The sequence below is a fragment of the Choloepus didactylus genome, chromosome 9 (assembly GCF_015220235.1).
Source record: "Choloepus didactylus isolate mChoDid1 chromosome 9, mChoDid1.pri, whole genome shotgun sequence".
Lineage (NCBI taxonomy): Eukaryota > Metazoa > Chordata > Mammalia > Pilosa > Megalonychidae > Choloepus > Choloepus didactylus.
Genome location: NC_051315.1, coordinates 130,583,248 through 130,597,130, shown reverse-complemented (window position 1 = coordinate 130,597,130; position 13,883 = coordinate 130,583,248). Strand labels below are relative to the sequence as shown.

At 55.7% G+C, this 13,883-nt stretch overlaps 1 protein-coding gene across 2 annotated transcripts in view; it reads right to left on the bottom strand.

Annotated features, from left to right (window-relative positions):
* Nucleotides 1–3,675: 3,675 nt before the first annotated feature.
* MLPH (melanophilin) overlaps nt 3,676–13,883 on the bottom strand; it is a 61,813-nt gene continuing 51,605 nt past the window's right edge. The window contains exons 11-16 of one of the 2 annotated variants that reach the window (XM_037849836.1): nt 13,275–13,430; nt 11,620–11,712; nt 10,694–10,771; nt 8,977–9,034; nt 6,610–6,710; nt 3,676–4,482 (exon numbers count right to left, since the gene is read on the bottom strand). In XM_037849836.1, the coding sequence (XP_037705764.1) occupies nt 4,456–4,482; nt 6,610–6,710; nt 8,977–9,034; nt 10,694–10,771; nt 11,620–11,712; nt 13,275–13,430 (513 nt within the window). In that variant the 3' untranslated portion in view covers nt 3,676–4,455. The other variant, XM_037849837.1, reaches the window with a different exon arrangement.

Genomic DNA, 13,883 nt, shown 5'->3' with positions numbered 1-13,883 from the left:
CTGGCAGGACTTAATGGAGGTTGCTGGTTGATAGATTATTCTAACTTTATTTTTATTTTGCTTACCTAACGTTCCTGGGTTTCCCCCTCAATAAAATAAGAAGATATCTTATGTGTAGTGAACATTCGCTATAAAAATAGCTTTGGAGTGTGGCCATCGTGGGTTCGAGTGATACTTACTCTGCAGTGTGCTGGATGCTGAGTGCCCCAGTATCCAAAGCCAAATGCATAATAATCCAGTAAAGGTCTATTTGGTCCCCAGTGAAGGGGGTTCTTCTGGATAGCACTGATAGCACTGCTGGAAAGCCAAAGTCCTTGGAACTTAGTGAAATAATGGATTGCTATGCAATGGTGGTGAAACTGCCAAACTCTAGCCCATGGTGGGTTGAAGCCTGATAAGACCCAGGAGAAGGAGCTTGCTGAATTGTGCTCCACCCAGACCATTTACAGTGAGGCCGGGCGTCCTTTGGAGATCTGTGCCCTGGATGCAATGTATTGGATGCCGGATGATCTGAACAGAGTGATTTGTGCCGCACACTCGAAGCTCAGTTTTAATGAAGCCTGTGTGGTCTGTGCATTCAACTCCCCGTAAAGCTGTTTCTTTTCTGATTTTTTATTCTGTTGGAGAATAAAACTATGGAGATAGCTGTGATGCTTTGAGGCTGTATGTACCCCAGAAAAGTATGCTCTGCAAGTTAATCCATTCCCGTGGGTGTGGACTCAGTGTAAGGAGGATCTTTTGGTGAATGGGATCTTAAGAAGTGACCCCCTCGTGCAGGGTGGGTCTTTGTCCTTTTACTGGAGTCCTTTATAAGAGAATGAAACTCAGACAGGAAGAAAGACACAGAAGCTGAGAGAGAAAGCCACAGAAGCATAAAGGAAGCCACTGAATCCAGAAGCTGGAAGCAACAAGACTGGAAGAGAAGGGAGAGGCAGAAGAGCCCAGGCTCTCCAGCAGCCGGGCCGCAGGGAGAATGCAGCATCTCAGGATGCCTTGATTTGTGCATTTTCATGGTCCCGGAACTGTGAACTTGTAAGTTAATAAATTTCCATTGTTAAAAGCCAGCCCACTCCTGGTATATTGCATTTTGGCAGCCAGGCAGACTGAAACAGAACCTTTCAATTCTTGTCTCCAATATCCATTTGGGGCCATAATGACACTACTCTGTTGCTCTTTGGTTTGAAACCAGGAGAGAGCAGGTTTCCTGCTCTGTGTACCCCAAGGTCAGTGACCCCATGACCTAACCTTGGGAGTCTCCAAACTCTGTTTTCAGGAGAGATGTCTCTGGAAGAGCAGTCTATTGATAAAAAGAACTCCGGGGATTTCTTTAAATAACGGAATTTATAAATAATATTGGAATTAAAAGAAAACAACCCAAAGCTCTTATTTGATTCCAGAGGGAGTTAGAAAAACAGCTGCTAGTGGGGTGGCCCTGTCTCCTGAAGACTCGGGGTGCCTGCCTCTTCCCTTTGGGATTGCAATCTTGGTTGGAGTGAGATGGGAGGGCTCCTCGGGGCAGGGGTGTGGGAAACACTCGGCTGGATCAACCTCTGGGGACCCGTGGCTGGATGCCTGTCTCCGCTGCCTGTTTGATTCTAAAGGAAGCTCCCCAAGCTCTGGGGGAGTGCAGCCCGTGGGGTGACCCGACAACTGTCTGGGAAGGCCTGTTGGAGCGGGGGCAGTCTGGGAATGCTTTGGAATCCTAACCACTATAGTCATTTGGAGCCTCCCCTTTCCCTGCCTGCTGAACCCCAGTCCTACTCGTTCTTCAGCCTGTTCAAACATCATCACTGCTGGGAGCCACTGCTCAACACTGCAGACCCAGGAGCAGGGTTTCCGTCGTGCTCAAGCACCCCGCCTGCCCCAGTCACTTGTGCGTTACTGTTAACCGAGCCAGGGCCACCTCCGGGCCCGCGAGGCCCACCCTGATCCCTGGGGCTCGGCAGGCACTAGGGGAAAGCTGACTGGCTTGAACCCCGAGCTCCCAGAAAGGCCAGGCAAGAAGGGCACGTCCAGCCCAAGGAATGCCAGAACACTCCCTGCATACAAACTTACACAAATATACTTACCATGTATAACATTTTAATTCTATATTTTATGTAATCTTATTTAATTTTCTTTTCTTCTTTTTTTTTCAACCTTTGACATGCCTTTGACATTGCAAAAACCACCCTAATCTTCTCTCACCCTAAACCACCGTAGTTTATAAATTCTGGAGCCGAGAAGACAGACCGAGACCCAGCGGACCCTGAGACGGCCTGCATGTGGGACGAGGACCGAGGTGGCCAGTAAGTGTCATCCCAAGTGGCTGCCGGGGTGTGTCGGGGAAACGGTCTGGGGCAGAGCGAGGCCGTGGGGGAGAGTGTGCTGCAGTCAACTAGTAATGCCTGCCCCGGGCGAGACGTGGGCAGTGGTGTTTGCAACTCCCTTGGTCTTTCTTACAGTGCACGCAAAGCTGAATTTGAACCTCGCAGTGGGATCCTGGGCGAGTCAGGGGCACTGTTTGGAATTTTCACCTTCTACATGCAAGAGCAGCTGCTGATGTCTGCCTTGCAGGGCTGTTGTGTGGTTTAGTGACAATGATCCACTTGGCTGGCTTGGGGTTCAAACATGGCTGTTCTCAAGTTTTTCCCATTAGTATGTTGTGTGCTTGTTCGACCTTCCTCCGGGTCCCATCGGTCCTGCTTCCTGGGGCCAGGTGGGAGGGGTGTGAGTGGCTGTGGCTGCTGCCACCGGATGTCACTGCTGAAAACCTGCCCAGTCTGATGGACGGGTGTCCGTGGCTGGGGTGGTGCCCCAGCTGCTGACCTCGCAGCTCATTTGGTTCACACCTGCACACACACCTGTTGTTCCCAAAGCATGTCTGCTGTGTGTGGGCAGGAGGGGCCCGCGGGGGCTCCTGGTCACAGCCTCTCACTGCACTGGACCAGCTTCTCCCACAACTCGCCCATGCCCCACTAAACTGGCCATACTGGAGGGTGACTTGTAAAAGTGGGTCAGGTCTCCAGTTACTGGGCTAAATAAGAAAACGAAACAGAGTTTTATAGAAAGGTGGGGAGATGGGAGGAATAGGGACAGCGCCAGTGGGATGGGCAGGAGGGAGGGTTTTCCACGCTCTCTTGGCTTCAGAAGTGAAGAGAGTGCTGGGGCCAGGCTGCTGGGAGCAGAGCCCTGGGGCTCTGGGGAGGTGGGGTCAGGGCTGTGTACCTGAGATGCAGGGGGCACCCACTCTGCCTGAACCCCCATTTCTTCTAGAGTCTCTGGCTGTGGCGACCCTGTCCAGTCTTCTTCTGTAAACGTAACTATAGCGGGTGGAGGGGAGCTTCCCAAAATGTATGTCCACACCCTAATTTCCAGCACCTGTAAGGGGGACCTTATTTTGGAAAAGAGTCTTTGCAGATGTAATCAAGCATTCTAAAAGGGGAGCTCGATAGGCTCTCTTTCAGGGGGAAAGCTCTCTACACTCAGGTTGGTAACAGAGGAAAATGGCTACCAAGACTCCTGGGTACAAAGAATTTGCACCCAGGGCTCCTGCGTCCCTACTACGTTGACATCCAGGGTCGTGCTCAGGGTGAGTGGGACTGTCGGCTTCCCTTTGGACTCCCAGGAACTCACACTGCTTGAAGCTACTTTGTTAATAAGGAGGGGCACGCATGAAAAAAGAAACGGATACCCTTTCATCTATCTAGGAAGCGTTTAATAGTTTCTAGCACTGGTTAGGAGCTATGCATTGTAACCAGCTTCCATGTTGAGAAGGAGCCCCAGATCCATCGTTTCCATAAATCGCTGGAGAATATGTAGCCCAGCCATTCGGATCAAGCCACTTGCCAATTTCTGAGAAGCTGCGTTTGTATTTGGACCTGCAGCCGGGAGCCCCTCGCCGTGGACCAATCAGCCGATGCCAAGGTCTCCCAGGTAGACCTGCAGAACAGGTGTGGTGGCCGGAGGAGGGGTTGGCTGTCCCTCCCTCGCTGTTCGGCTGGTCACGAGATCAGGCATTTGTCCTGATGCCCGACTTTCTTCCCCTATAACACCCACAGAGAAAGACACACATCTGCTCACGCTCCATATTCACAGTCACGATTGTACACAGGCTGGTGCCTTAACTTAGCCACCCCTTTTCCATTTCATTCATGAAAGCAAGATCAAGCTGGGATTGAAAGGGGTAAAAGATCACAAGGAAAAAGGTCTCGTGTGTCCTTTAAAAACTAAACATTGTCCTAAAGGAGAGAAACGCGGCGTGGCTGTTTCCCCAGACGAGAGCAGGCCGGCAGGTGTGACCTGGAGGTGGTAATGGCGAGAGCCAGCGCCGTCTCGCAGGTGGAGTCCGCCATGGACAGGTGTTACTTTTTCTTTCTTCACTAGGACGACATGCAGCAGAAAGGAAGGAGCAAGTGGAGGGAAACCGTGGCTGTGACGAGGCTTCTGCGTTGTCGCGTTCTGAGCAAACCTCTTTCAGGGCTTGTGGGTCATGACTGGCTTCTGTGAAGCACAAACACATACAAGTACATAAGTGTGCACAGACAGGCTTATACACAGAAACACACAGGCCTGCCCACGGAGAGATACACACACACACGAGTGTGTACACAGATACACACAGATACACACACATGCACGTGTGGGTCCGATGCTTTCTCTACATTTCCCAAGGCATTAGTCAACCTCATTATTTTTTAACTTATCCTCTCTTTCCTATATTTCCCAAGCTATGAATAACTTGGGTCGATGACACTGGCCATCACTGAATGGGGCTGAACAACCAAAGCTCTGAGAAACAGGGAGGCTTATTCTAACTTTGCTTTTCAAGTCCCTGATGGCAAGTTTCTTATCCAACGTCACCAGTGCTCCATTGGAGGTGGCCATGCTCTGGCGGTGCTCAGGGCTGCTGAGTGACTCTGGGCCTCAGTTTCCCCACTTACGGTGAGGGTGTTGGGAGGGTTAATAAGTTCCTGTCTGTGACGTGCCGACTGCTGGGCACTGCTCAGCTCCTCGTAGCCCTCTGCCACTGCCTGCGTTTCTGCTGTCACTTTGGTGAAGGCGTTTAAAGACATGCACTGGGTGCTATCTCACTCCATTTTATGCAGGAATCCGCGCACATGGGGGAGCAGGTAGCCGAGTTCCCAGAGGCCCAAGGAGAGAGCACCTTGTGGAAAGGGCACAGTGGCCCCCAAAGCTGGCTGCACCCCCTTCCTGCACTGGCGGGGAAGGGCTGGATGGAGGAACGCGGCAGCCGGGGGACTGCGTTCACACCCCTGCCTCGGTCCACTCCCCACCAAGATGCAATCCCTCCTGCTCCAAAGGGGTGGATGCTGTACTCAGTAATGACGGGGTTCATTCAAAGCTGTTTCCTGGGACCTATAATCCCAGGGGTGTGCCAGGAGGTACGGAGCTCTGACTGGGACCCTCGGCCGTGGGCCAGTCCTGGGTAAAGGAGACCCCTGGGGGACAGCCTGGACGCAGACAAGCAGTGACAGTGTGCTGTGCCCAGGCCCCCGGCGCCTGTGGGCAGATGGTTCTGGGAGTGAACCCGGAGGGCTCAGGATCACTAAGAAGGGGCTGTGGACGAGAAGGCAAGCTGGGCCACCCCCTCGGATAAAGCTCTTAGTTGGGGAAATATCTCCTCCAACCCTGGCTCTAGCAGTAGCACATACCTGGCCCTGACAGCAGTTTAGGTTCAGGCCTGAGTTTTAAAGAAACGCTTGGGAAAGTTTCAAGGCTAGAATCAAGGGTGGCTCAGTCTTCCTTGGATGGCTTTTTAAAAAGGCTTGGGCCTGCCGCATCAGTGACTCCCACTCTTGTGACTGGCATTGAGTCAAAATCGCTGCTGAAAACCTGCCAGCAGGCAGGCGCTGCTGACACAGGGTGGGTGACAGTGGGGTCGAGGGCGCGGGGGCCTCAGCCGTGGGCGCTGGGCTCTGAGCCATCACGTGCCTTCCAGCACGTGGGGGGTGACTTCACCATCCTAAGAGGCGGAGTGTCCCTCATTGTTGTGGTGTTGTGTTTGCAATGTTCTGTGGGGATGCCAGTGGCATGAGTCAGAGAGTGCAGGCAGGCGGGCACCCCACAAGAGGACGGCTGCTGGGGTCTCGTGCTTCGGAAAACCCGAGCAATGGCAGGGATCAGAAAGGGGCTTTGAGACACACTTTCTGCAGGAGTCAAGATCACGACCCCGTGGGGTGCAGCCTGATGCTTCCTGGGGCTCTGCAGTGAGCCCTCTGCTGTGGGAATCTGGGCGCCAGTCTCTGGGGCCGGCGGCCTCCGCGGTGGAGCAGCTGCCCGAGCTCTGCGGGAAAGGTGGAACAGGGGGTCCCAGGCATGTCCCCGTCACCCCAGGGACTCTCGTGCCTCCCGGAGCTCAGACCCAGCCCAGGAAGAGGGAGACTGGGAACCATGCCCTGTTTTAACATTTCTTGGTCACTGGTAGACTGCAGTCCCTTTACAAAATGATTTTGACTTTCCTTTAAATTATCGCTTGCATATTTTACTTTTTGCTTTGATTCACTGGTTTAATTCTGGTGTATCCCAATTTCCTTGACTCTGAGACTGAATACCGATACGTCAACCTCACAGACTTTCACGATCCGTCCGGCAGTGAGATGACCGTACCGCGAAGACGTGGTCGGCCTTCCCCTTCCGCCCGTTGGGGTTCCTCTGGGTCAGGGAGCCGCGGTACACCGACTTCCGGTCGAAGGCATCGTCGTCTCTGCCTTGGAGGGAAACAGAGGGGCGGGGGCTTCATTAGTCACAGACGTACCCCAACACAGGCCTTCGCCTCCTGAAAAATTTAAAAAGTAGCATAAAAATTGACATGTCCCCCTTGGAGACGTTTTTGCAGCACGGAAACCCTGGAATGAAGCGTTTATGCTTTGGCGTTTGTGCAAGTTAACGGTTCAGTCCAACTTTCCCCCTACTTTGGAACAAGCATTAGAATCCTGCCTCGCTGTGGCCTCAGTGTCCCTGTAGGGGCAGAACGAGAGGATGCTCCACTTCCTTGGCCCTCCCCTCCCTGTAATTCTGTGATGTGACAGCAGCCCTGGGGTCCTGCATTCTGCCCGTCGGGACAGAAGTTCTCTTCCGGGGCTGGGGCTGCACGGTGGGGCCGGGTGGCCTCACACCCCGGTTAGTTGTGTATGTCTAAGCCCGTGGCGAGCGAGCCCTGCGGGCAGAGCCAGCCTGTGTGCACCCTGCACTTCCCAGCGGGCCCCTCCTGGCCGGGGCAGGCGCCCCACGTGGGGGGAGCTGGTCCTCGCAGCTCTGTGGCCGCTGACGTCACATCAGTGGCCTGGACTCCACCACCACAGGAGTCAGCAAACACCACAAACCGGGTCTGTTAAAAAGTCAGTATCATTATTTTGGAAGCACCGGCCCACCAGCCTCCCGCGGACCCCTGCTGTCTGGCTCCACGGGGGCAGGGGCAGTCTTGTGGGTCTTGACCACCCAGGACCATCCCCTGCCGAGGGATTTACCTAACGGGGGGCTGAGGTCTCGGAGCGGGGTGGATGCACGGCCCCCTGGACCTTGCATCGAGGACGGAGGCCGCCCCGTGGGGCTGACCTCAGGCAGGGCAGGCGAAGCTGCCTCGGCCACACCTCGCTGGGCAAGGACAGGCCGGAGGGCCCGGGGCCTCGAGTGTCTGTTCAGACCTGGACGTGACTGACAGCCTCTGGGGGGGCTGCAGTGAGACCACCTGGCCTTGACTCAAGACAAGAAGCTTCTTTCCTGGCCCAGGTCTACCTCCCACGAAGCCTGTTGCCGAGGGGCCTTGGGGGGCTCGCCCTGGCCCTCCCTGGCTGTGAATGTGAGCCTCCATTTGGGTTTTAGCCCATGAGGACGACTGGAAACCCCCCAAAGGGTCAGCATGCGGTGGTCCAGAAGCCTCTCCCCATGGCCCCTCCACTGCCATCTCCTGCTCAGCATGTGGCCCCAAATCCAGGGATTATCCACGAAGGGCCTTGGGCTCCAGCTGTGGCTGGACTGAGCGGAACCTCTGCAGGGAGCTGGGACGGGGGCGCAGAGAGGGAGCAGGCACTGGGGGTGTGTGTGGTAGACACGACCAGGGTGGGGAGAGGGACAGAGATGTGCCCCAGGGGGTGGGGGAGAAGCCCCCCCGAGGAGAGGGCTCCGCGCTGGGCCTGGAGGACAAACGGACCACAGAAAGGTGGAGACGGGAGCTGCAAGCACCCCGGGCAGAAGCCACGGCCTTGCGTGGAGGCTCTGAGACCAGGGCGGGATGAGGGGCGGCAGGCTGGGTTCTGTGTGTGGACACCTGGGAAAGGGCCGTGGACTGTGCTGGGAAGTCGGGACTTCATTCTGCAGGGCAGTGGGGAGCCAGCGATTGTGCTAAGCAGAGGAGGGGCACGGAGGGAGCTCTCTGCTAGGACATGAGTGTGAAGGGGTTTGAAAGATGGGAGCGAGGGTAGAACTCATACGCAGGGGCAGGGGAGAGGGTGGGCTCAGAACTGGGGAGGTGGCTGCCACTCCCCTCGTGCCCGGCAGTCAGGCTGCAAAGTGGGAGATGGGACAGTCACGAGGACCCAAAAGGTGCCCGCGGCTTTGGCAATGTGCAGTGGAGGGAGCCAGGCCTCGCGCCCCCTTGCCCAGTGTGTGGATGTTCTCGTCGCTACTGAGGCACAGAGAAGACTAAACGGGGTGCTGTGCCCCATGTAAGGGGGGACGGTGTACCACTTCAGGGCAATTACATCACAAAGCATTGAAATGACAAAACCCTGGCAGGCTTAAGGCAGGGAACGCCAGTTACCCAGAAAACCAGCTCACTGAGGGGCCCCTGCTGCTGGCCTTTCCCTGGGGGTGGCCAGAGCGGCTCCAGGGGCTCATGGGGAGTCAGCGGCATGCAGTGAGGGGTCCCACAGATTGTGGACAATCACACGGAGCCCTGCCGGGTCAGCTTTCTCTCCCCAACGTGTCCCCTTCCATTCTCCAGGCCCCACGGGAGTGAGGACAGTGGGGGCTTACCTTGACTTTTAGGGGAATAACCGTACTTTCTCCTTAGAAGACAGGACACAGCCTTCGCCTAGAAAAAAGAAAACGTCCTGGGACTCGGCTAAATTGCAATTTTTAGGAACACTGGAGGCTGATTTTGAACTTCTCATCTATCCTCCAGATTCAGATCAGACCAATGGTCTTGTTTTCTGGCAATATCTGAACTTTTAACAATATGAAGCTGCATATCAGCGGTTGCTATCAGTGGTTGAGCCCCAAGAGCCTGAAAATAAAAGAGGTGTGTGGCTTTTGGAAAAATGCCAGCAAGAGTACACAATTCAGCCCCACAGACCTGGGTTCAAGTCCAGCTCTCCCACGTAACCACTGTGTGAAATGGGCAATCGACGTGCCCTCTCTAAACCTCAGTCTCCTCATCTGGAAAATGGGCCAGTGTCAGTCTCTGCAGGGATATTAGGAGATTAACTGCACCTGCACAGTCCCAGCTCCCCACGCCTGCGGTCACCAGACCTTTCCTTCTCTAACTGGTCCTAAACAGAAAACTTATTTTCTCATCAATTTCTTCTCTACAAGGTGATAAAAAAATCCATTCTTTGTTTTGCCTTTTCAGGGAAGGTGGAGAGAGTAAAATGGCCTAACTTCCCTAGAATTTCCTCCTGGTATCTGCACCCTCGGAGCTTGCCTGGCTCGCCCTGTGGGTGCACCCGAGAGCAAGCTGCAGAAGCCGTTCGGGCCGGGCCTCATGGCGTATCGGGAGGCGCCGCGACCCAGTGACGAGCGTGAGCCATCAGGGCCGGGGGCTGGGCCGAGTGCCCCTTTGTCACTCGAGATCTGACTCTGATCATGTACATCCACCTTCCTGAGCCTTCGCTGGCTCGTCAGTGGAAAGGGGTTGCTGTGAGCGCCCACTCATCAGCAATGTCAGAATCAAACGGAATGATGGATTAAAGAATTCCTTTCCGCCTGTACAGAGCTACTCAGTGTTGTTCTAAGCGGAAGTGGCTAGCTCTCCGTGATGGCTCACTGGGACCCGGGACAGGGGACGGACCCTTGATAATGCTCCTAACTGCCAGCGCCTCCAGTCAGGGCATCTGGCTCCCGGACGGCTGGCTCCTCCCTCCGTGCGCCCATCTGCTAACGGTGCCACCCCCTTCCCGACAGGCAGGCCGTGAGCGTCCGCCCTCATCGGCAGCACCCCTCTGCCATATTTGTGCACACGGGCTTCCGAGCCTCCTGGTTAGACTGTCCTGGGTGGCTGGCGTCTGTGGCACCTGAGCAGGGATGCTCAGAAGGAATGCGTGTGGCCAAGGGAGCTTAGCCAGTGACGACAGGTGCCAAGGGCTGAACACCCCAGCTTCGTCGCCCACGCGCAGGGCCACCTGGGTGTCACATACCCGTCTCCAGAGCTCCCCCGAGGAGTGAGCCCAAGGAACGTTCTGTGGGACTTGGCTTGATGTCAGATCCTTGCTTGCCTCCTGCCCCTCCTGTCCCACTTTCCCACTCCCCTCTGGCTTTTCCTGGGAATGCCCCCTAAATGCTTCCACACGAGCCCTCATCTTGGTGTTTGCCTCCGAGAAACCCAACCTATGGAGTTCCCACGTTCTTAAGGGCTGCCTACATCAGGCCCCCTGTTTCGGGGTCTCTGGGTGCCCATGGACTCGGCCTCTGGAACAGCTGTGCCACTCTCTTGTCCACTGTGCAGCCTTTGGGGTCTGGATGGAACGACACATACCTCACCTTCAATTGCAGGCTCTGAATCCGGATCCTCAGGAATCCGGCCAACTGTCCCGATAGCTCGAGGAAGGAATATCTGGAGGACAAGGAGAACGCCTTTACAGAATTACTGCCTCGTTTAACCCCAGCCAGAGGGTTAGGTGGGCCAGCTGGACAGACCAACGGATGGTTTCATTAAATACTTGGTCAAGAATGCCGGGATGGCCTGTCAACCTGTCCAAATTACCACACCAGTGCTCTGGGACTGGGGTGGCCAGATTTAGCAAATTAGAATGTAGGATGCCCACTCAAATTTGAATTTCAGAAAAATGACGAATAAGTTTTTAACATTAAGTATGTCCAAATATGGCATGGGATATACTTATACTAGAAAATTTTTGGTTGTTTTACCTGAAATTCAAATTTAATTGGGTGTCCTGTGTTTTGTGTGGCAACCCTATCTGGGACTCCCCTGGTAGCACCTTCCAGACATCTACCAAATTCCTTCCCCGGTGTGGTTTTGTCTGAAGGGCTGTATCTGGAGTCAGTAGAGAAGGATGTTGGTCTCAGATCTTTGTCAGAGGGCAGGTCCGCTGACACGCTCCTGCCCCATCCAAGTATCCTAGTAATCCCCGTCTTAAAATGGCACTTGATGAAGCCTTCTTACGTTTGGTTTGCTCCTTTAGGACTTTAAGCTGTGCACGTGCTTCAAATTCTCATTTTAGGTGCTGAAGGTCCCTCATAAAGAGGCACCTTCTGCTAGAAACAATGACAAGTAAACCAGAAAGAATCCCAATGCCAGTGTGGTTTACCAGTTGGCTATGTGGAAACAGGCAGCTCGAGGAGGCAGCGCCTGGCCCGGGGCCCTCAGTCTCAGACCCCAGTGACCACCCTGTACCCTCGGGCGCACACTCCCCCATGGGCCACTTCAGCCCGTCCACTCACCGGGAGGTTTGACTTCCTCCGGGGCTTTCCCGAGGGCCTCACCGTGAGCCCCGCGGCCCTTAAGGCTGCGATCCTGGACTCGATATCTGAAACCTGGGAGAACAGTGGACAGACTGACAGTCAGACCAATGGACAGATGACGCTCAGCTCTCCCACTTCAAAGTCATGGACCAGAAAGAGCAACTGCTGCCTGGCTCATGCGTGGCACCAATTTTACTTATGTTGGCCCTTCAGATCTGTGTCCCCAACAGATATGCTGCCAGTAGCCTCATTTTCATTCATCTCACATGGTCGCTAGGGAGGAGCCAGGGTTCCTTGCTCCACCCTGCAGGTGAGAGGAGGGGTCTGTACATTTCCTGGATGGGCATACGGAGGTCTGGCCCCAGCAGGGCCTGAAAGGACAGTGACTGGGCTCTGCGGGACAGGCTGATCCCTAGGGGCCAAAGGATCTGACTGAGGCTTTCCTGGCACGATTTCAAAGCACAGTGGACCTGAGCACTCCATCCCATCCAGCCCTGCGCTCTTGCCCTGCTCCCTCCCACAGCTCCAGAGGAAGCTTCTGAACCCAGAAACCAGACCCATGACCCTGTTCAGATAGCTCCAACGGATGCCCAGATTCTCCCTGTGGCCCCCACGGCCCTCCGTAATCTGCCCACCTCTTGGGCCTCCCACTCTGCAAGCCCCCCACTCCAGGCTCAGGGCTTTGCTGCTGACCCTGAACGCTAAGCTGGGTCCCACCTCAAGGTCTCTGAGCTCTCTGCTCCCCCGACTGGGACTCCTGGCAGTCCCGTTCCCTGGAAGTCCTGAACTAGCTGCTCTTTGTGCAGCCGTCCAGCCACCTTATCTAAAGAGCCCTGCCCCGAGCATCCTGTTGCCCACCCCCACCCACTGCCTCCACAGTCCCTTTTGTCACCCGAGATGGTCCTGTGCATGGGTTGCTTGCTGCCCAGGTCCTCCTGCTATAGACGTGAGGTCCATGGAGACTTTGTCCAAGGGGGTCATGGCCGTATCATCTTGCCCTACGCTACACCTGCCGCCCTTGAGGTGCTTCCCAGTTGTTTGTGAAGACAAGAAGGAAGAAATGACTGAAAGGGCTTGGTCCTGCCCTCTCCTAACATGAAGGGCTCTGGGTGATGTGATGCTTCTTCCTTGCAGGGTGGTGGGCACGTGCTGACGAGGACAAGCAAGAGAAGGTGCCATGGGCTCCGGCTGTGCCCGTGGAGGGCAGGCCTCTCTCCTCTGTAACTCTCTGGGGCGGTGCCCAAGTCCCCTTGGCTGTCCCTTTGGACTCTGTACATTACCCACACATCCCTCACCTCGACTTGGCTCTGGGACCCAGAGGTGGGGCTCACAGGATGACACATGTCAGCATCAGGTCCTGAGCCCCAGGTGCCCTAAATTCTGAGTGTGCTTCTGGGCTGCTCTGCATGGGGCAGAGAGTGGCAGCGTTCAGCACCTCTCTCCTGGGTGTGACCCTACCTGCCCCTCGCTGGGTCACCCAGAACAAAGCGCAGGGGCAGGATTTCCCACAGAAACACCCCCACTTGTTTTCTGCCTTCACAAATGCACACACCGAGCCCATCGGACGGCTGTGTTTGGCTGTCTGTGGTTGGCATCTTTGCGTAGCCATGTGCTCTGCTGGATCTGTGGGTTACCTCGTTCTCCGCCTGCTGGACTTTGGAGGTGGCCATGGCCACCTTGTCTTCCAGCTCCGACAGCTCCTCGTCTGTGGTCCTGCTGGGCTGGACGTAGTCCTGAGGGCCCCAGAGCTCTGTTCCCCACCTGGAGGCTGTGCCATCTGCTGAGCTCACCTGGGAAAGAGAGGACCGAGCCTCAGCAGGGGTGGGGGGCCAGCAGGATTTGCACCCCACAGCATCTTCTCACGTTCACTGTGCTCCTCTCTCAGCTCCGGTTGCTGCTAAGTCACCCCATGTGGCTCCTGTCTGGGTTCCTTAGGGTCAACGGATGCACCCCTGGGCTGGCTGCCTGCCCCGGGGAGGGCTGGTGGTTCGGTGACAAACTGCAGGGCAGCTGGGTCTGGACCCCTACCCTGGCACCAGGGTTCCCCACCCATCTGCCAGAGAAGGCAGCTGATGGGTGAGGTGTTGGAGCCCAGGGCTGTGGGCGTCCCCCAGAAGGGGTGGCGTCCTCGGGAGCTAAGGGAGCAGAAGCAGCCACCCCAGGTCTGCAGGTGGGAGGAGAGCAGCTTGCTTCCCCATGCGGGCCCTGGGGAGCCGGCCCAGCCTCCCTCAGGTGCTTCCCCA